Below are 19,994 nucleotides of genomic sequence, written 5' to 3'. Positions count from 1 at the left end.
TAAACTTGAACGACAGATTTTCCACTCAAAAAATCTACAACTTGCAAAATCTGTTGGTACTTACAAGCTTGACATGACTGGCAAATGGTATTCCTTCTTACTCTACCTTGTCTAATGCCCCTCAGTTATCTTTGGTCAAACTAAGAAAAATGAAAATTCTATACAACATCCGACATGTATCTCACCTCGGCATATAGTGTCAATCTTATCCTCCGTATGTTCAACGACCCGCAAGCACAGCTTGCTCAAAAGGTTGCTGGGGAGCCATCCCTCCTCCACCTGCAACAACAGCATGTCTGCGCTGTCGCTCCCTAAGGTAGAGGACGGTTAGGAGGCATGCAAAAAGAGTTAAAATAGTTGCATTTCCTTCCTCCATAATCATATCCTCGACCCACGCTTCCACCTTTGGGTACAATTCACGCAGTGAATCAATGAACTCAACCTGGAACATAAAGGCAAGTAGCAGTCAAACTTAGAAACACAAAACAAGAATTAAGAGTTGAGAGACTATCAAGAGAGAAGATAATATTACCATGAAACTGTTAGCATAGTTCTTTCGCAACCACAAGCTTGCTAGGGCTAGAGTCACAGGCAACTTTGCAGCAGGATCAATTTCCAATGCTTGATCATAATATCGCTTGGCAAGGTGAAGATCAAACGGCAGTCCTTGGCCATGCTCATGCATATAACCCAGGTTGAACATAGCTTGAGCATTTGACTGCGACTTGGCATGCATATAAGCCTCCGCTGCACGATCATAATCTCGCGCTGTCCCCTGTAAAAAAAAAACGAGAAAACTTTTGAGGTCTGTATAATCTATTCAAGTGCAAAAGCTACTTTCCTCTTTTCCACTTAACCCTCCCCCCCCCCCCTCCTTTTCTCCCACCAAATAAAACCGAAATCTATCTCATTTCTCTCAACTATAATACACGAAGCCATAAACCTAGTCTAGAGAATAAAAATCAGAATATATATTGGACTTTTGGAGGACAGAATCTAGGACCAAAACTAGCCATCCTGCCAGCTGGATGTAATAAACCTACCCGTCCATAATAATATGCATCCCCTATCAGCAAAGCAGCATGCTCATTGCCCTGCTCAGAAGCTTGCCACCACAAAGCATGAGATCTTAGATGCCTCTCTGATTCTGTGCAGATTCCAGATTCTCCCAGACACAGGCTATTTTCACCATATTTATCAAGAATCCAAGCAGCATTACTTTGTGCTACCTCATACCCTAACTCTGCCATCCTTGAATATAAGAGGAATGCCTTGCCTACATCACCTTTTAGATACGATTCTAGTGCCCATCTGGACATGGAACTCCAAGGTCCACGTTCTGCAACTAACTTGTATAGAGCCGTTGCCTAGAAACAGGCGGACCAAAATATAACCAGATGAGATTTTTAATCTTTTAGATACTAAATAGTCTATTCAGAGTTAAAAGGCAATACAGTAAGAAAAATAAAGCATTGAAAAGCACTAATACCAGTTATAACTTCGCTCTATGTAGCCCAACAATCCACAGATGATCAAAATTATCTCATACCAATTAAGCAACAACAGGTGGAATTTCTACATGATCTAAGCTTATAGATGATAGTTGACGCAATGGCAGAGTGCAAGGATACTAGGAGTAGGCTAAATAGAATAGCACTGTCAAAAAATCCACTTATGAACAAGCACAAACACCAGTTTACTAGTAACGAACTTGAAATATCATCTACAGAAAAATGAACCAAAAGCACAGTTATATATAATGCAGGCCACTATATCACTTTGGCAAATGAACAAGGATTTCATTCATAAACAGCTAATATATAGTATATTTTTTAAAGGACATTAAGAAATGTATAGGACAATGGATGATTTACCATGGGGAGATTTTTCTTAAGGCCAACACCAGTTTGGAACATCTTTGCCAATTGGTAAAATGCCTTTGGTTGACCTGCATTGGCAGCCAGTATAAAGTGGTTACATGCTTGCCGCAAATTCCTCTTCACACCAATGCCCTTTAGGTGCACGACGCCAAGGTTGTAAAACCCACCAGCTTCCTCATTCTCAGCAGCCTTCTCAAAGTATTCTTTAGCCTGTGACAAAGAAGTTTTCAGCTCATGTTAGGCAGCAAAGATGAACCTACAGGACCCATACACAAGTTTTAGATGATGTGACTTAGAGATGATCATCAATTACAATAAAAGTTCAAAAACTGTGAGAACTTGCCAAAAACAGTATGCCATCATCAGCTTGAAGCCTAAGATATGAGAAAACCATGTAAAGTTCCCAGCCATACTCTTGATGCCATCCTCACAGAGCAAAAGCATGTTCTCATGCTTGGCTCTTATACCTATGTACTCAAACTAAAATTTTAACTCCTAACCAGAGCTAAAATAGGTAGCTAGGTTATATAAAGACCAATCTAACTTGTCTGTCAGAACAAGGAGCAGAAAAGGGGGTGGGGGAAGGAGAGGAAATAGCATCAACTTTTACCTTTGTATAGTTCTTCTTCTCCACTCCATACCCCTTAACATATAAATAGCCCATTCCATTGTATGCTGAATAAAGCTGTTGCTTGGAAGCAAGTGTTAACCATTCCAGTGCTTTAGTGTAGTTCCTTTCAACTCCAGCACCTCTTGCATATATCTCCCCAAGTAGTTCCATTGATCTCGGCTCACCCTTCTCCACAGCCTTCAAGAACCATGCTAATGCCTTTGCATGATCACGTCTGACTCCCCTCAATCCAAAGTAATAAAATATTCCAATTTTGTACATAGCACCAGCATTTCCTTTCTGTGCCTGGTACTCCAAAATCTGGAAGTCCTCATCCTCCTCTCCTCGAGACTTTCTCAGTGCCTCCTTATTTTCCTCAGCTCCACTATGAATCCTAACCGGTTCGATGACAGGTGAGTCCTTTGAAATCAGAAAACTATTTACAGCAATTTCTGCCAGTTCAGCATAGAGTTGAACTGCTTTCTCATGCATCTGTAATCAAAGACGTGATGATCACATTTTCAGGGATTGGCCAGGCAGAAGCATTTAACAAAAGCTTACATTAACCGAGATTAAATACAACAGCTCAACTCCGTTCACTGACAGTAACTTGTTAAACCTAGAGCTGCATTTAGTAAAAGACAGGACTGAGAGAATAAAGCATTGAACAGGGCATTATAAAAACTCCTATATTCTGATTATTTGAGTTACTACTACATCATCAAATGTTCCCCGATATTCAGCTCTATAAACAGCAAAATTTCCACTACCCCTACTTGAAAATAACTTCAAAACATCAAATTTCAAGCAAGTCTTTATTTAATTATTTATCTTTAGTTGCCACCAAGCTACTTCAAGTATAAATCATAAATACCCCAAAAAGATGACAAATTTATAAAAATCGAGCTAAAAAGCTCACATCTTGGCGGTAATAAGTATAAGCAAGAGCCATCTTGGACTGCATATTCCCACCCTCAGCAGCAAAATAATGATGTAAAAAGGCCTTAGCTTTACTCCTCTCTCTCATAATCCCCATTCCATACAAAAACCCCATCACCGACTGCGAGTGCGAGTGGCCCGCCGCCGCAGCCGTCTCGATCTCCATCGCTGCCTCCGCCATACCCCTCTCATCGCCTCTTGTCGCCGCCGTCGCCATCTTCTTCACCCCTAAATAATAAATTAAATCAAAATTTTCGCCATTATTATTTTCTACATCTTCATCTGGGGAGGAGGAGGAGGAATTAAAGTACGGAGAATTGTTGGTGCTGGGCTCAAATATGGGGCTCCATGAGCCCGGGTCGAGCTCGTAATCGGGTTTGGCATCGGAATCGATGAAGTCGTCGAAGTCGGAGTCGGTTGGGTCGGAATCAGAGACTCCGTCGGTTACCGGGTCTTTGATGTTGAGGTCGTCATGGGAAAGGACAAGGACAAATGGACGGGCGATTGTAGAGCTTGGAAAGAGCCCCAGAAGCATTAGGACGTAGCTCAATCGGATGAATTTTCTTTTCTGATTTCGGTTTCTCATTGTACAAAATCACTGGAATTACTATCGAGTTTCGTTCTCTCTGCGTCGAATTTTTTGTTTTGGCAGTGGGAAGAGGAGAAATTTGGGATTTTGTAATTAGATGCTTGCTATGCCACGTCAAAGTTGCTGGACTCTACCACTCAGAGATTGCCAAGTAATCCAAGAGAAAACTTTTTCTTTTCCGCACTATTTTGTAGCTTGGGTAGTTAACTTTCTATTAAATCTCACGGCCACATGATCAAGGATCAAAGCTAGCCCAATTTCTTTTTTATGCATGTTTTCTTTCTTCTTATTCTACTATTTTCTTTGCAATACTACTAGAATCTTGCTCTTTCAATTCAATGACAGTTCATTCAAAAGTGATTTGTTCACTAATCAAATGAAATTTCAACTAAAGATTTTTTATGAGTTAAGTTTTAAACTCTGCTCGTGTTTGAATTGATAAGTTTGAAAAAAAAAAAACCCCTTGTAATCTATTCACGACTAAATTAATATGCATAAATGATTGTTTGAGGTCGACTTTAATAAATAATAACTAAAGCCATCAAGCCAAATTTTTTTATATATAGTAATATGTTTTAGTGTTCATCAAAATTATGAACTCTTCAATATTTCAAGGGGAAGTATGTTAAGTATTAGGAAACACAACAAGGGCAGGAGAGAAATTAATAGGAATGCAAAACAACTATTTGTACGGCAAAATGGCTTAATAGTTAACCTTTTTTACTTCTATAGAAACCAAGTGGTGGTATATACAGTAGTCACAATTTAGATCTCCCTAAATCTACAGTTTCCAGGACAAAATGAAAGGGTAAAATGAAAATCGTTCTTCTTCATCAGGCAGTCATTTTACTTGCACATAACATTTTATTAAATTTATCCAACTTCTCACTCCACAAAAGAAATCAAGAAACAGGTGCAATAATTAAGAAACCAAAAACCCTCGTATTAATTGGCCAAAATCTTCCAACTTCAAGCTTAGGCAATAATTAAGAAACAAAAATGAAGAAACTGCCGTACCTTCCAAGCACTCGTATATATTACGCCTTTAAAATAGCTTTTGTGATGGTGGTGGTGATGCCACTAGTGTTTTGTGTTTCGTTTAACAATAAGGGATAATTTCACATTGCACTCTTCAATCATAATGGATTCGTACTCTAGCCCCTATGTTTAAAAAATGAGATACTTTAGTTATTAAAGTATAAAATATCTCCCATCTCTCATCCTGGACTGAAAAAGATACTATTAAAAGTTAAGAAATCTTCTAGAATCAAACCACATTTTTATAAACCCTCGGGTGTAGATCGGCTGGCCGTGGGATGTCCTCATTAGGTCCCAGGTCGTGTGGTCGAATCTCGCCTTGTTAACAACCTCTGGTTCCTTAGTGGGGCGGGAGCCAGGACCTAGCGAAGGACTAGTCGACATGCCAATGCATCCAGAAACTCCACTGAAAGGGAAAAAAAACACACACACACACACGTTTTTATAATGTGTTGTATATATTTGCCAAATCGTATGGCTCCAAAATTTTAGTCAATTTATAAAAACAAAAAAGTGTAGAGTTACAAACCTATTGACAAATTATGTGTATGCATGTGGTTGCTTGCACCCAGACTAAAATCTTTGATCTATCCCACTGTGGCTGATTGAAGGGAGAATTAGAATGTCCCACCACAATTGGTTTCAAGGAGAATTTGATGATTAATTTTGAATTTTCAAAATTTATCAAAATTTATACATTGATGTTTCAAATTCTTTCACTTCCAACTCCAATTATATGTAGTTCTAGCGGTATGAGCAATGTTTCTAATGGAAAAGAGCGATGTATATGATAGTTGTTACTACTAAATTTTGTTGCATTTGAATAATAACTCTTACACAATAGTTCCTAAGTTTGTAAAACTATTATCCATCCCAATATATGAATTTTAGAGATGAATTAGCAAGTTAAAGTACCAGAGGAGAAAAGTATAAGAACAAAAAAGGAAATATTGAAGTGAAAATCTTTTCTCCCCGTTTGATTGGCTTTTTTAACCTTACTTTTTCTCCTAGTAGCTGAATATGTTACCAAAAAGAAAAGGTTAAATTGGAGGAGGTAGGTGCAATATTTAGAAGTTCAAGGTGCTAAGTGATATTGACAAAAACCTAATTAAAAGTTTTGTAAATCAATCAATCTGCACCCCAAGTGTTATTCTAGTAGTATTAGTTTTTCTTTTTTTTTTTTTTGAAAACTGTCGTCAGAGGTTACTAATTAACACCAATGATAAGCTTTGAGAAAGTAAAAATTTACCAAGCTCCAACAACTTAAGCAGTGCGAGCGTTGAACTGGATCAGAACGGGCGATTCGTTTACTGGAAGCCCCCGAGCCAAAAACAACAGAAAAAACCGACCAACTGTCGCGGCCCTAATTCCCCCCGAAGGTAGTTAGACTTAGAAGCAAAGCGCCAGCTGCCCGGCGAAGAGGGTCGTCGAGTTCGAGCAGAAGTTGTTGGCGGTGGCGGCTGGTGGCGATGTCAATTGAGATTAAACTTTCCCGATCAAATCGCATCTACCGGCCCAATGTATGCAATAAACAGTGTCACTCACAACTGGAAAAAAATCTCTTTTTTGAATGCCCATTTAATCAACAAATTTATTTTTCTTTTTGAGTTGAACTGTATTATGACTTGTAGGAATCTCTGGAAGGCAAAATCATAGCAAACCTGTCATCTTCCATCTCCCACCAAGGAATTCGCCTCACTATCAATGGCTCTGTCAACTTGCAGGCAATTCTCGTCCCCTCTTCTCTTTTTCTTCTTCTGCTTCTTAAACTCCAGTTGATATTTTTAATACATTCCTATTGCTGCATTTTAAATCTCAAAAAGAAAAAAAATTTAAGTTTTGTAGGTTCGTGGAGGAACAGCTGGGGTGATTGAGTCCTTCTACGGTGTCGTCAAGCCTATCCCCATTGTGTACGAAGTCCCTCAGCTCTTTCCTTGTTTCATTAATCGTTTTCAGTAATTGAAGCTCGTTAATTACTCAATACTCTTATTCACAGCTTAAGATTGATAATATGGCTTAAGGAAATTTTGTCTGCATTTCAGTTGATTTTCTGGTTACACGTATTGGAAGGGTTGTATCAAGGCTGTCCTTTCATGTTTCTTGTGATATAATTATCATTTCCTCGAATAAAGATTGGACATTTGACATAGAATTAACAATATTGAGCCTCCTAAATCCGTAGATTCAAAAAGTTTACCGGTTTATGTTTCCCTTAGAACTATGTATGCTGAGCTTTTAATGAATGTTGATAAACCAATCTTGTTATTGGTGGTCCTTGTTTATTGCATTTTTTTAATGCCATAATATCTGTGTTCCATATCAGGAATAGGACTATTACAGTCCAGCCTTCTGGAAGGATTGCTTCAGGTGTCACAGAGGTATGTTTTTTGTTGTTTGCTCATTCTTGATTTTTGCATCTTGGTACCAGCTGCCAATTTTTTGTCTACTTGTCTAAGCAGTATGCAGAATTATGTGTTAGGAAATAATAAGTTGAATCTTTTTTCTTTACCCTGCTATTTTAGATACCATTTTCTGTGATCCTGAAAGAAAGAGGAAAAGACAATATGGAGAAATTTTATGAAACTTTTCATGGAAGCGATATTAGTATTCAGGTATGCACTTACTTCTTGGCAGCTTTAAATTTAATATTCATTTGATTATTCATATTGTTTGGTGTCTACTGAATTCCATCATAGTATCTGGTAACTGCAGAAGTTGCAAGAGGGTACCTTCATAAATCTTTGTCCACTGCAGTGGAATTCATAATTGAAAGTGAAAAAGGTGTGGCTTCAAATGTCTATGTGGTCTTTTATAGTCTTTTCCACAAAATATCACTAAGCTTGCTCCATTGTCTCTCCTACTTTTCAGACAGTCTTCCACAGGAGCCTATATCTCCTGAAATGGTGTTCTTTTACATCACTCAGGACACTCAAAGACACCCTTTACTTCCTGAGCTGAAATCAGGTTATTCCCCGTTCTCCTGCCTTCCACACTTTTGGTTTTCAATTTTAGATTTCTATTTGAAGTCAATTGTCAAAATTAGAAAGTAATTAGTTCTTGATATCTGCATACTATGTCAACTTAGAGCTTTGCGTACAATATTTGCATTTTGACGTAAAATTTAGTTATTTCATGTTTCATTATATTTTGGTGTTTTCAGAACAACATCCTGGGGCACTTTTATGGACACACACACACACACAGATGCATCATCTGTTCCTCTTTTCTTTATAATTTCCTTTATGCAGGAATGGCTTTCTGGTATAACTTCTAAAAGATCCACAATTTTGATCATAAGACATTGTTGATTATTGATTCACAAATAAAAGTGGGCAGAGACAATTGAGGATTGTAACGTAGCCAAAGAAGCTAGGTATTTTCTATCTTGGAGAGATCATAGAGGTTTTCGTTCGTGTCCTGACAATATATTTGCTGCAAGTATATGTAGCAACTCCAAAAGGTAGAAGAATGCATTCCTATCTCTGTATGATGTAAGCTTGAGAGTATCCTATTCTAGAGATGTCTGGAGTTGCAAATTGGATAGAATTTGACGTGGTTGACACCACATCTTTGAAGGCTTTCCTCTTTTTCATCCATCTTTCTATAATTTTTAATGTCTAGTAGTATCAGATTTGCTTATTGTAAGATTAAAATTGATTTCTTTGCTTTAATAAACTATGGAATTACTATTGCAGGTGGTTTCAGGATAAGTGGCAAAGTATGTTCTCAGTGTTCGGTCTTAGATCCACTTATTGGTGAGTTAACAGTTGAAGCATCTGGAATCCCTATTCAATCAATTGACATCCACTTACTTCGCGTGGAGTCAATCTTGATTGGCGACAAAATAGCAACTGAAACCACTTCTATTCAGACAACACAGGCAAGAACCTTCCTTTGTTGAACTTCAGAATCTCTATTTGTATCGTTTCATTGATTTTCTGCCAGAATCTTGCATCAGGTAGCAGATGGAGATGTCTGTCGTGGCTTGACCTTACCCGTATATGTCATTCTTCCACGCCTTTTGACTTGTCCAACAATTTTTGCAGGGTGCGTATATGATTAGATGTAGATGTTGTTTTGACTTCTTTTTCTGTTAACACATAAGTTTCTGAAACACTGGGTATTGTAAACTAGGCCATATGAGTGCTTACCTGCTTTAGCTTTGAAAAAAAGCATTCATATTATTGTTTACTTTCACAGAGGTAAGACAGGATTTTGAGTAGGTGCTCATTCAAATGTTTTGGTCACAATCATTTAGTATAATTAGTTTAGATCAGTTGTCAGTCTGTATAACTGACAGAGGAAGCTGACAGGCCTCAGTTCTAGCCACATATTGGGGCTACCTTCAATCTGATTGGAAAACTTAGTCTTAAAGATGTTTATCTGCTTCAAGTTTGTCAGAATATAGTTACAAGCCTTTGGTCAGGTTTAGATTCCTCATTGTAATGTGACAAAACCTTTTATTTATTAGGTTGGATTCTCAATTATATTCTTATTCAGTTGGATGTATTACTTTAGTTTTTGGTATAAATCTGTTGGTTAAGTTCACATTAGTACTGCAAATGTAGGATAAGGTAATTGAAATCTTCTTATGGGATTTTTTTTAAGTAATATAAAATCACACATCAGAGCGGGGGGGCATTCATACTTTTCAGTCTTCTTTGGAGTGATGTGCTTTTGATTTATCTATTTGTATTGTTGATGTTCCATACGATTGAGCAGTTGAAGAATTTCCACTTACAAATTGTTTGAGTGCAGTCCATTCTCAATAGAGTTCAAAACTACCATCGTCATTACTTTTAAATCAGAGCAAACCAAGAAACATCCAAAATATGATCCAAAAACTCCCAGATCATATGTAAGCATAATTTGTCTAATTTTGTACTTGGACCTTCCTGCTGTACGTATCTAAACAAAATTGTCATTGGGATTTAGATGGCTATGGAAAGTGTGCCTCTGGAACTGGTGCGCAAAAAGTAAGATGATTGGAGGTAACTCTCTAATTCTTTGGCATTGTCACTGTAATCTTTAAGTAGTTGTACTTAGTTTCAGTTTTCAGTAGTGTGATCAGCGTATCTGTACTATCGGCTCTGATTCTCTATATTCGGACTCCTTTTGTGCTTCGGGTATAGCCATTTACACCTTATGAGCAACGCTTGGCAGTATGTCAATATGTTCTTGCAACAACTTGGAAGAGAAGAATATCTCCAACTCGAGCTGTCAATTGGTTCAAAAAGTTTGTTCATTTAACTACTTTTTGACCTAGTTGAAATGACCCATATTCATTGATTAGTATCTCTGAGATGCCAGATCTACGACCATGTAGCAAGAGCACAGTACAATGGCCGGAAAGTCTTCAAATATGATGCTTCATCTCTTTCAGTTCCTGTTCAACTGTTTCTGGAAGATTTGTAAATATGTATTATAGGATCAGCTTCTTGTATTGCTGTTAGCTATCGGGGTACAGTTTATAACGAGTTTTTAGTTGGAATTACAAATTTAACTTATGTACTAGAGTCTTGGATATTAATAAACTTAAAACCTTTTTATCTTTCATCCCTTCGGGAGTTCTCTCTGGAGCATTGGCTTGGCTTGAAACTTCAAGCAAAGTAATCAATTTTAACTTGCCATGGAGCCTAAGATACGTGACCCTGGTAGAAAAAAAGGGAAGAATCAGGCTAAATCAATCCGAGGAGGACTTCACACGAGACGCAAATGTACAGATTCCACAATATAAATTGACACAATGATGTATGTGTCACCACTTCCCAAAAATGATTTATTTTTCTTAGATTGATCAATGCCAGATTAAATTTTCTTCATGCAACATCACCCTTCACAATACCAGATCCTTCATGTGTTTGTCTTTGAAGAAAAGAACCCATCAAGATAGCGAGAGCTCAACCACACACTATACTCAGCCACATCCGTGGAGGTTGGGGTAGCTTCGGGAGTCTTCATGCATAAATCAAACATTGACGAAGATGCAGACCAAAAACAAACAGAATAAAACATTTGAGGCGGAAAGAAAAGATGCATAGATAATTAGATACATGTTAACAAGGCCCATAAAATCATCCATAATGCAGTTCACACTTCAAGATGTATATTCATCGAAGTTCTGATTAAAGGTAAAAGAATCATCTTTTGCATACAAAGTCGGACTTTATTATTAGCATTTGCTTCTCTAAATTTCTTCAACATCTTTACTCAACTGAAAACTCAAACAGCATGCTGTGTTCATACTTCTCTCCCGGTCGAACAACAATAGAAGGGAAATTTGGTTGATTGATCGCATTCGGAAATCCCTGTGTTTCCAAACAAACCCCAGAATGTTTGTCATACTGAGCACCTCCTTTACCAACAATTCCATGTACGTAGTTGGCTGTATAAAACTGCATACCAGGAGCATTTGTCCATAAGTTCAGAACTCTTGAACTCACTGGATCCTTCAATTTCACCGCATGCTTCAGCCCCCATTGCTCATCTTCACAATCAAGCACATAGTTGTGGTCATAGCCTATGCCAACCTCATGGATACGACTACCAATTTTCTGCTCAGTGGTGAAGTCAAAAGGAGTATCTTTAACTGGCATGATTTCTCCTGTTGGGATTGTATTCTGATCCACAGGAGTAACATGCTTTGCCCATATCTGAATAGTATGATCAAGAACGTTTCCTGAGTTGTGGCCTCCTAAGTTCCAATAGGTATGTTGAGCTAAACTCACTGGGGTTGGTTTGTTTTGAGGCACAGCTTTCATGTCTAGCCTCAATGTTGTTGCCGAGGTGAGTGTATAAGTTGCAGTTACAGCTAATTCCCCTGGATAACCTATTTCCAAAAGAAGAATTACTTGCAGCTTTGCATCCACCATATGAGAGAGAGAGAGAGAGAGTACCTTCCTCCCCATCACGGCTATAGTATTTGAATGTGATTGATGGTTCATTGCCTTGCTTGTGTTCCACTAATTCCCACACAACCTTGTCATATCCCTTATGCCCACCTTGAAAAATTGACAAAAAAAATAGAGTTAAACTGATCATATTCTTGATACAATAATATGTAAATCAAACACTGGGAATGTGAGGATGAATCATGAGATCTATAGATAAAAGCAAAGGCTTAAAAATGATCAAAATGTCCAAACAAGTACAAAGAAAAAAAAAATGAGACATGAAGCGGATAATTGCAAATTTCACTCATGCAGCAGAAATTGTGAAATTTCTATCACAAGGAGCAGTTATGCCCTATGCATCTAACAGCTCAAAATCACAAATCCATTTTTAAGAGTACAACACAGGAGAAAAAAGCTTACAGGTCATAAGGACAACTGTTGGACTACCCAAAGATAAGAAACAAGGTAATACTTCAGTAGCCAATTATCATTTGCAGCTACTGAATTCGTTGTTGACTATGGCAAAGGTGAAATCCAGAAAAGAAGTCCATCAGTAAATTTTGAGAACAGTCGCAGTAGTTATTATTACATTTAAATGAGGTAGAATGAAGGATAGATATGAGCAGAGAATTGAGCTGAAGAATGATCCCCTCAAAAAAGCCACAGTTATCCACATGATTTGCTCTAAAGTAGGATAGTCTAAATAGGTAAAAGCCAACAAAACTGATGCATGTGTTTCACAGCAATACGCTGAAAAGATGGATGCTTCTGACTCCCATTCATATCATCAATATCTTCTAAGTCCTCGTGAGCAAAATATGCATGCTCAATCAACGAAAAAGTTCCAATGTAATAAAACAATGTGCAGTCACAACTCATATCATGGCATCTCGATCGTTGAAACAGACAGCGAGTTTGGAGGCTGAAGGGGGCAATACACTCTTTGAAAGTAAAACTTCCATTTCATGAATATAGTTTTAAAAGACACAATTTCCTCTAGTTCAGCAATCATAAGATCCTGTGTTCCTCTATCAGAGTCATACTAATGGATAAAGATTTCAACAAGAAGTGATTGTATTGTTACCATGGAGACTGTTTGGAGGCTTGTTGATGGGCAAGGAGTAGTGAGCACCATCGAGTGTAAATTTGCCATCTTTAATCCTGTTTGCAACCCGGCCAACAATGCAGCCAAAATAAGGTGCAGCCCCTTTCTGAAGCATGCACAGACATAGAATAATCAAAATCCCAGTTACCTGCGATCAAAACTGAACAAACCAACCAAAACAAAAACCAAAAGGGCCCTTCCAATTCACCTAAAACCAACAAATCCCTAGACCAAATTCTGATCAAAATCCAATACCAAGAAAAGCCACAGAAGCGTTTGAAGCACAAATTAGCAAATAATAACAGCAAGAAACTCACCAGATACGGCTCAAGTGCGTCAAATCCAAGAACAACATCGCCCAATTTTCCTTCACAAATCCATTGTAAAGAAAAAGACCCACAGCATTAGTAACAGAGTCAAATTGATCAAAATAATTGGATTCGATCAATACAGCTATAATAAGTAGAAAACTAAAAAAGAAAAGAAAAGGTACAATCACTAGAAGTACCATTTTTATCGGGGACAGACAATGAGGTGATGGTACAGCCAAGACTGGAGACCTTGAGTTGGATGGTGCCATTGTTGAGTTCAAAGAGCTTTGGTTCTGCCATTTCAGCAGCTTCTGATGAAGATGGATTGAGTTGTCGAGTTGGGATTGGAAGGCTTCTAAGTGCGTACGGTGGGAGACAATTGCAGACGTAGTGGTACGTGTGTTTTAAAAGTGCAGAGGAATCGGGTTCCGTTGTCTTCATGACGTCATTATTCTCGTACTAATCTCGGATAAAGATTACGTGCGTTACGGATAGTTATCCATTTTCCTTATTTATTTTGGCACAATCCATTAAGGATTTTTTTCGGTCTTTCAGAATCATCAAACAGAACGAACAAGTTGTACATTTAAATGTGAGACAGCTAGTAAAAATTTTAATTACTTGATAAAAACAAAATCAATAGGTCAAATCCTCAAGAATTTGGAGCCCATTTGAATTGCTATTTTTTAAAATTTTTGTAAAAAATCATATTTTAATAAGCAATTTATTTTTTGATAGTGATGAGAAGGAAGTTGAAGGCTTGCTCAAGCACGTACACCGTTCTAACATTTTACCAAAAGAGAAGATATGGGGAGTGTTTGGATAGCACTACTATTATCTCAAATAATATTTCGTTTGTATTATAAACACATTTTTCAATTCACCTTTTTATATTCTCGACCATCTTTTTATCTCACGTACATCACATCACAAAAAGTATTACAGTAATTATTCTAAATAATATTTCAAATAATACTCTATAGTAATATGGAGAAAGAAACACTCATCGGATCAGAATTGAACAAATAAAAAAGAAAGCTATAGTGTAAATTCTAGGAGGAATGCAATCTTTGCTCCAAAGAGTGAACGAATGAAGAGAGCAAATTCTAGGAGGTTGACAAAATGCCTTAAACCACCATAACCTTTTTACTTATTTTACTCTAAATATATAAAACCTAATAATTAATGAGGGATAAACTGAAAAATGTTTTCATGGTTGAATTAGCCCTTAGCGGACCCTAGAGCCGGAGGAGTTGGAGGGCTCTTGTGATCACCAGGAGTAGTACCGGGTGGAGAGAGAGGTGGAAGAAATGCGTGCAACCACTGAAGTACAGTCGTGAGTATAGCAGGAGGCAAGTAAGCTATAGCCACGGAGGAGGCTTCGATCCCGACCCTTTACCAGCTCGGTGGAGGAGGAAGTCCATGATGCCACCACGGAGAAAGGCCGTGGCCGAACCCGAACCCGAACCCGCCTACAGGATGGGGAGGAAATGCATAATGCCACCGCAGGGGAAGGGCGTGGCTGGATCCTGCCTACAGCCCAATTTTGATGACTTACCTAGTAGAGCCCAATTTTGAAATGAGTGCAACTTTGGGCTTTACCATTAGCTAGGCCGAGCCTGCCAAATGCCAACTTCACATCATTAGTAGCAGCCCATGGACTGCAAGCTCATAAGCTTCTGTGTTTTACAAAATTTTGGTCTCGGAGACGGTGGATGTAAACTTGCAGTAAAAAAAAAAAAAAACAAACATCACTAAAAAAGAACATTAAAGAACTGCAGTACGGAAACAATCTTCTGGATCATGTCCATCTACATTACTCATTTTCAAGCCCTCCAATGCCTTTGGCCCCAAGAAAAAGAACACTAAAGAATTCTACCAAATTTTGAAAAATCCTCCAGAATATTAAATTCCTCCTTGGCTTCCAAGAAAAACTAGCAAGAACAATTGTGGTTCGATTCTTTGATGCTTGCTGCTTCACCAAATGCCTAAAACTACATTAGCATGTATACTTTTCTGACATCTATATAAAGGTCGAAAGAAGAACAACCATCATAACAGAACTACGAATACTCAGCAAGCTTTTATTCAAGTCAAAAGACTTTACATAGAACCAGCAGCAAAGAAGCTTATATCCTCAGCCACAGCGCATTCATCTACTTCTGTATAGCCCCTGATCTTGGCAACAAACACATAGGAGCAGCAAAAGTTTTTCAATCAACCGGCAGAAATGGTGTCGCTGAGGCTGCAGAAGAGGCTAGCAGCCAGCATTCTCAAGTGTGGAAGAGGAAAGGTCTGGCTTGACCCTAATGAGACCAATGACATATCCACTGCCAATTCTAGTATGTCATACTGTGCTCTCTCTCTATGTCTTCATTCAACTCTCCGAGAAAATCAAGCGCACACTTGCCCAGTAATCTGCAGTTATAGTAGTATTCCAAAATGAACTTGCATATCATTATACAATCAGAGCCTTATAGTACTGCGATAGAGAATCGAGGAGTTGTGGTATACCGATAACAGAATTGTGATATTGAAGCTACTATGGTTTGAATTAACTTCTTCATATCTTTCTAACATTTTGAACTGGATGAGTGCTATGTATGTCCGTCAGTTTGCTAAATTATATTTTACTAAAAGGATTCTATTTGTTCGCAGGGATGGCTATAAGAATGCTCATAAAAGATGGTTTTATTATCAAAAGGCCTAGAAAAGTACATTCAAGATCACGTGCTAGAGAAGGAAAGGAAGCAAAAAGAGAAGGTAGGCATACAGGATATGGAAAGAGGAAGGGAACACGCGAAGCAAGGCTTGCGACAAAAGTACTATGGATGAGAAGGACAAGGATATTAAGGCGCCTTCTACAGAGGTACCGGGAATGCAACAGAATCGATCGGCACATGTATCATGACATGTACTTGAAAGTCAAAGGAAATGAATTCAAGAATAAGCGTGTATTAATGGAGAACATCCACAAGTTCAAGGTCAAGAAAATCAGAGAAACTTCACTGTACAATCAGTTAAGAGCCAGGAAAGCCCACAGCAAAAGTGCTGCTATGGACCAGAAACAATGAGATATAGAGAGTGATAGCAATGGAACCATCATCATTGTCATAAATAAAATCATGTTAATTGCATTAATGAAACTTCAGGCCTTAAGTTCTTCTTTGTTTCATTCAAATCATTTGACTCTGTATTCCTCTTCTTGTTACAAAGCTGATGGACAAATTGATACATATACTAATAAGAATATTATGGACTGTACACATGGATTGACAACACTTAATCTTGACAAAAAGTTTACAGGTTCAACAATATTGCCAAGTAATTTGCCAGTCAAGAAACCTAAGAACACAGAGAAAGAGAACACACATATGCAAACTGCACAGGCACACACACAAAGATAAAGAAAATGCTGTCACAACAAAACACCTGCTTTTCAAGGTAATAATACCTCTGATTCTATTGTTGCATCGAAGAACAGTACGATGCTATTCCATGGACTCTGATTTCGATGCTTGCACCTGCATGATAGATGTATGTAATACACTTTCAGGATGTCATATGCCTTTAGAGATCTATTTTGACTTGCATGCAATATATTCACCAATGCCCTTCTAAAGGAGCCTGAAGGCACGACCATTTTGAAAATTCTGGATGTGTAAAATCATATGAGTTATAGGACTGGAATAAAAGCAAAGAGAATCAAACACTAGACATGAGAAGCAAGCTACACAGAATGACAATAAAGACAATACACCTAAATGCTAGTGGAATGCACTGCACAAAAAAGAAGTAAATAGCTCATGAAAAGACACATTCAAATCTGAAAGGAGGATCTTTACCATAATATATCAGCACAAGAACCATAAAACCATCAGCACTTCTAATATCTAGTAGGAGAACATGCAAAATTCTTACATGGTAACGTAGAGTAAGTTTAAATGCTGAGGTATCTTGAATTAGCCTAGCCCTTAATGAACATTTTTAAGGGTTGATTCCAGAGTTAGCCAATCAGCGTCAGGCCAGGAGAGCCCAACTAAAGATTAACTCAAAAATTCTCAGAAGTCGAGAGCTTAAAACCATGATGAACATTATCAGATTCTAAAAAAAAAATCAGGCGGCCATTCCTGGCTGTGATTAATGCAACCAACATTCATAACAGATGGACAAGCTATGCAAAAGAGGACTTACTTGGATATTTGATGCTACAGCTCAAGCATATCGAATCTGTAGTATGCCCCTTATTAAACTTATATCACTAAATGCTAGCTTCATTTTGGGCCTTGCCCCACTGACGTCGACGAGCTCGCCTTTTTCTCCCATCCTTTTTTGCCTTAGCTTTCTCTTTCAAGTCTCTTTCACCACGCCGTTTATACATCTTAAAGGTCATCTGTCTCTCAGCAGCCATTTTCCTCACCTTCTCTGTGATTTCAGCAGCAAGTTGCCTGTTGTACAGCTTCCTCAAACCACGCATTAGCTTGGCAAAGGTGTCTGGCTGAGGCATCACGCCACTATCCATCATATCCAAACAGTAAGAACAAGCTTCCTTCACATGCCCCTTTGAGAAGAGTGCATGAATCCAAATTGTCCACGCATATGTGTTGAGTTCACATCCTTTAGTCATAATGCAACTCCAGACATCTTTAGCCATTTCAACCTTATCAGCTCTAAGCAGAGAATTTAATAGATCCTTAAGGGTACCATATTGAGGAGCAGACAGCAGACCTCTCAAGATCATATCTTTAAAGTAATTACATGCTTCCACCAGACACCCTTGCTCCACTAAGCCATTTATCATAATGACAAAAGAGTCAACCCCTGGACTTATCCCATTCACTTCAATCTGATTCCAAAATCTAATACATTCTTTAATCTCCCCCAACTTGCAAGACAATCGGATTAAAGTATTGTAAATGCTGACGTCAGGAACTAAACCAATCTTCTGCATCTCTTCCACAAGTTGCATACACTCCTCCAGCTCTTCCTTCTTCTCATGAGCCAACATGATGTGCAAATACGTAGTCTGAGTAGGAGTGAGCCCCTTCTGTATCATGCTATCCAAAAGCTCATACCCCTTATTTATCTTACCCCACTTACAAAATCCACTTATCATGGTAGTATATGTCACCACATCAGCCTCACACCCACTCCTTTCCATATCGCTTAAGATTCGGATTGCTTCATCCATCTTTTCCTGAGCACAAAGGGCCTGAATCACAACAGTAAATGATGTTGCGTTGGGTTCACAACCCTTCCTCTTCATCTCTTGCAATAGATCAAATGCATCTACCATTTTCCCAGCCACTGCATATCCATTAAGCAAATTGTTGTAGACCACAATGTCAGGTTCAAACCCTGCTTCCTTCATTTTCCCCAATACATGTTTTGCCTCCATAAGCTTCCCTTCCCTACACCAACCATATAACAGTGAAGTAAAATGCTTAATTGTCGGCTTAAATCTCATCCTCATATCGTCGAAAAGCAATGCAGCTTCTTTAACACTGCTATTCTTGCACAAAGCATCCAACAAACATCCAAAAACATACTCATCTGGTTCACACCCGTATTTTGGCATCTCATCCAAAACTTCAATAGCTTTCTTGACCAGCTTTGCAGAGGCAAATCTCCGCATCAGAACAACAAACATCTCAGGCGATAACAGCTGAGGATTCTCCTTCCTCATCTCCTCAATAAGAGCCCAAACAGCTCCAAATTGTCTCATTTTCCCCATAATCCTGATCATTGCCTTATACACATCATAACTATGCCTATAACCCGGCTGTTTCGACGCCCACACAAAGAAACTATATCCTAAGTTTCCAGCATCACCACAACGGTTCAAAACTCTTTCGGTCAATCCTGATCTTACAACAACGCCTGATTCTTTCAAGGCAAGTTCCAATTTCGGGGCTCTAGTATGAAATTTTCTCAAAATTCTATAAATCTTTTCAACATCAGCAGAAAATTCATCATGCCTTTTACTGTCCATTGAGCTTTCTGGTTCAGAACTGAGGCGAATTAAGTCATGCCCTTTTATTGCTTCACTCGAAACCCTTCCACTTTCTTTCCAAGAACTGGATTTTACCGAGTTTTGGGCTGAACCCAGATGGGAATAGGTAGAAAAATGACGACTTTTTGATGGTTCATGAAATGAGAAAAGGGGTAACGGCCATTTTCTGCAGAGAGCTAGGAATTTCTTTGAACTAGCTCTCTGCATTCTTTATTTGGATAAAACCAGAAAATTTCCACAAACCAAAAAAGGGAAATCTAAACCTTTGTGGTGCTATGCGCCTGGACAGGGTGTTCTAATGGCACTCTAGAGATGGATGAAGGGACGTAATTATCCAAAACAGATTCTGCAGCATTTTGATGGATACCCCTGCTTCTGCTTTGATTTCTGATTATTGAGTTTTGCAGGAAGAAGAATTGGAGCTGCAATCAATTCTGCTGAAGACTGATTTCGGGCATCATGATCAAGTGACTGGAAGTGAATGGCAATTTCGGCCTGAATACTTTTCAAGCCTTCACTGCCCTCAGTACTGGGCCACTCATGACTCAAGTGGCCCAAAATACGAAATAAAAGCCGGTCCACTCAGTGAATACGGTCAATAAGTTTTCTTCTTTCT

At 38.4% G+C, this 19,994-nt stretch overlaps 5 protein-coding genes across 10 annotated transcripts; 2 read left to right on the top strand and 3 right to left on the bottom strand.

Annotated features, from left to right (window-relative positions):
* Nucleotides 1-53: 53 nt before the first annotated feature.
* Nucleotides 54-4,090, bottom strand: LOC140005169 (ERAD-associated E3 ubiquitin-protein ligase component HRD3A-like). Of its 2 annotated transcripts, XM_072045644.1 has the most exons (7): nucleotides 3,741-3,954; nucleotides 3,410-3,657; nucleotides 2,491-2,982; nucleotides 1,875-2,090; nucleotides 1,044-1,367; nucleotides 533-775; nucleotides 54-442 (listed from the first exon to the last, which is right to left on the bottom strand). In XM_072045644.1, exons 1-7 carry the CDS (start codon nucleotides 3,811-3,813, stop codon nucleotides 221-223), a joined length of 1,818 nt encoding a protein of 605 aa, XP_071901745.1. In that variant the 5' UTR covers nucleotides 3,814-3,954; the 3' UTR covers nucleotides 54-220. The 2 variants fall into 2 exon arrangements, with proteins under 2 accessions (XP_071901745.1, XP_071901744.1); XM_072045643.1 differs by having other exon boundaries at nucleotides 3,410-4,090.
* A 2,260-nt stretch (nucleotides 4,091-6,350) lies between these two features.
* LOC113739703 (uncharacterized) lies at nucleotides 6,351-10,612 on the top strand. Of its 3 annotated transcripts, XM_072045641.1 has the most exons (12): nucleotides 6,354-6,576; nucleotides 6,688-6,780; nucleotides 6,902-6,966; nucleotides 7,380-7,434; nucleotides 7,579-7,668; nucleotides 7,753-7,837; nucleotides 7,925-8,020; nucleotides 8,752-8,936; nucleotides 9,015-9,103; nucleotides 9,815-9,914; nucleotides 9,992-10,047; nucleotides 10,189-10,417. In XM_072045641.1, the coding sequence occupies exons 1-11, from the start codon at nucleotides 6,526-6,528 to the stop codon at nucleotides 10,034-10,036; spliced, it is 954 nt and encodes a 317-aa protein (XP_071901742.1). In that variant the 5' UTR covers nucleotides 6,354-6,525; the 3' UTR covers nucleotides 10,037-10,047; nucleotides 10,189-10,417. The 3 variants fall into 3 exon arrangements, with proteins under 3 accessions (XP_071901743.1, XP_071901742.1, XP_071901741.1); XM_072045642.1 differs by lacking the exon at nucleotides 9,815-9,914 and having other exon boundaries at nucleotides 6,351-6,576; nucleotides 10,189-10,612; XM_072045640.1 differs by lacking the exon at nucleotides 10,189-10,417 and having other exon boundaries at nucleotides 9,815-10,047.
* A 467-nt stretch (nucleotides 10,613-11,079) lies between these two features.
* On the bottom strand, nucleotides 11,080-13,848 carry LOC113739701 (uncharacterized). The gene is made up of 5 exons (XM_027267009.2): nucleotides 13,563-13,848; nucleotides 13,372-13,421; nucleotides 13,034-13,160; nucleotides 11,953-12,057; nucleotides 11,080-11,885 (listed from the first exon to the last, which is right to left on the bottom strand). The coding sequence occupies exons 1-5, from the start codon at nucleotides 13,804-13,806 to the stop codon at nucleotides 11,263-11,265; spliced, it is 1,149 nt and encodes a 382-aa protein (XP_027122810.2). The 5' UTR covers nucleotides 13,807-13,848; the 3' UTR covers nucleotides 11,080-11,262.
* A 1,020-nt stretch (nucleotides 13,849-14,868) lies between these two features.
* Nucleotides 14,869-19,833, bottom strand: LOC113739700 (putative pentatricopeptide repeat-containing protein At5g65820). 3 transcript variants are annotated; one of them, XM_027267007.2, is made up of 3 exons: nucleotides 17,560-19,725; nucleotides 16,820-16,889; nucleotides 14,869-14,984 (listed from the first exon to the last, which is right to left on the bottom strand). In XM_027267007.2, the coding sequence occupies exon 1, from the start codon at nucleotides 19,583-19,585 to the stop codon at nucleotides 17,627-17,629; it is 1,959 nt and encodes a 652-aa protein (XP_027122808.2). In that variant the 5' UTR covers nucleotides 19,586-19,725; the 3' UTR covers nucleotides 14,869-14,984; nucleotides 16,820-16,889; nucleotides 17,560-17,626. The 3 variants fall into 3 exon arrangements, with proteins under 3 accessions (XP_027122808.2, XP_027122807.2, XP_027122809.2); XM_027267006.2 differs by lacking the exon at nucleotides 14,869-14,984 and adding an exon at nucleotides 15,645-15,783 and having other exon boundaries at nucleotides 17,560-19,833; XM_027267008.2 differs by lacking the exons at nucleotides 14,869-14,984; nucleotides 16,820-16,889 and adding an exon at nucleotides 15,648-15,783.
* Nucleotides 15,454-16,540, top strand: LOC113739702 (large ribosomal subunit protein eL19z-like). Its single transcript, XM_027267010.2, has 2 exons — nucleotides 15,454-15,707; nucleotides 16,024-16,540. Exons 1-2 carry the CDS (start codon nucleotides 15,596-15,598, stop codon nucleotides 16,437-16,439), a joined length of 528 nt encoding a protein of 175 aa, XP_027122811.1. The 5' UTR covers nucleotides 15,454-15,595; the 3' UTR covers nucleotides 16,440-16,540.
* Nucleotides 19,834-19,994: the final 161 nt, after the last annotated feature.

The sequence above is a fragment of the Coffea arabica genome, chromosome 4c (genome assembly GCF_036785885.1).
Source record: "Coffea arabica cultivar ET-39 chromosome 4c, Coffea Arabica ET-39 HiFi, whole genome shotgun sequence".
Lineage (NCBI taxonomy): Eukaryota > Viridiplantae > Streptophyta > Magnoliopsida > Gentianales > Rubiaceae > Coffea > Coffea arabica.
This window is presented reverse-complemented; position numbering and strand designations above follow the sequence as displayed.

What these genes read in the sequence shown, in the direction of transcription:
- LOC113739700 (XM_027267006.2), bottom strand. Translation starts at nt 19,585, where the DNA reads ATGCAGAGAGCTAGTTCAAAGAAATTCCTAGCTCTCTGCAGAAAATGG.
- LOC140005169 (XM_072045643.1), bottom strand. Translation starts at nt 4,015, where the DNA reads ATGAGAAACCGAAATCAGAAAAGAAAATTCATCCGATTGAGCTACGTC. An exon ending in ATACTTATTACCGCCAAGAT is followed by an intron (nt 2,983 to 3,409) that starts GTGAGCTTTTTA and finishes CTTTGATTACAG; the next exon opens with ATGCATGAGAAAGCAGTTCA. An exon ending in AGAAGAAGAACTATACAAAG is followed by an intron (nt 2,091 to 2,490) that starts GTAAAAGTTGAT and finishes TCTTTGTCACAG; the next exon opens with GCTAAAGAATACTTTGAGAA.
- LOC113739703 (XM_072045640.1), top strand. Translation starts at nt 6,526, where the DNA reads ATGTCAATTGAGATTAAACTTTCCCGATCAAATCGCATCTACCGGCCC. An exon ending in CTTCTATTCAGACAACACAG is followed by an intron (nt 8,937 to 9,014) that starts GCAAGAACCTTC and finishes ATCTTGCATCAG; the next exon opens with GTAGCAGATGGAGATGTCTG. An exon ending in TGTCCAACAATTTTTGCAGG is followed by an intron (nt 9,104 to 9,814) that starts GTGCGTATATGA and finishes GTTTGAGTGCAG; the next exon opens with TCCATTCTCAATAGAGTTCA.
- LOC113739702 (XM_027267010.2), top strand. Translation starts at nt 15,596, where the DNA reads ATGGTGTCGCTGAGGCTGCAGAAGAGGCTAGCAGCCAGCATTCTCAAG. An exon ending in CATATCCACTGCCAATTCTA is followed by an intron (nt 15,708 to 16,023) that starts GTATGTCATACT and finishes ATTTGTTCGCAG; the next exon opens with GGATGGCTATAAGAATGCTC.
- LOC113739701 (XM_027267009.2), bottom strand. Translation starts at nt 13,806, where the DNA reads ATGAAGACAACGGAACCCGATTCCTCTGCACTTTTAAAACACACGTAC. An exon ending in GCCTCCAAACAGTCTCCATG is followed by an intron (nt 12,058 to 13,033) that starts GTAACAATACAA and finishes CAATTTTTCAAG; the next exon opens with GTGGGCATAAGGGATATGAC. An exon ending in TAGCCGTGATGGGGAGGAAG is followed by an intron (nt 11,886 to 11,952) that starts GTACTCTCTCTC and finishes TTTTGGAAATAG; the next exon opens with GTTATCCAGGGGAATTAGCT.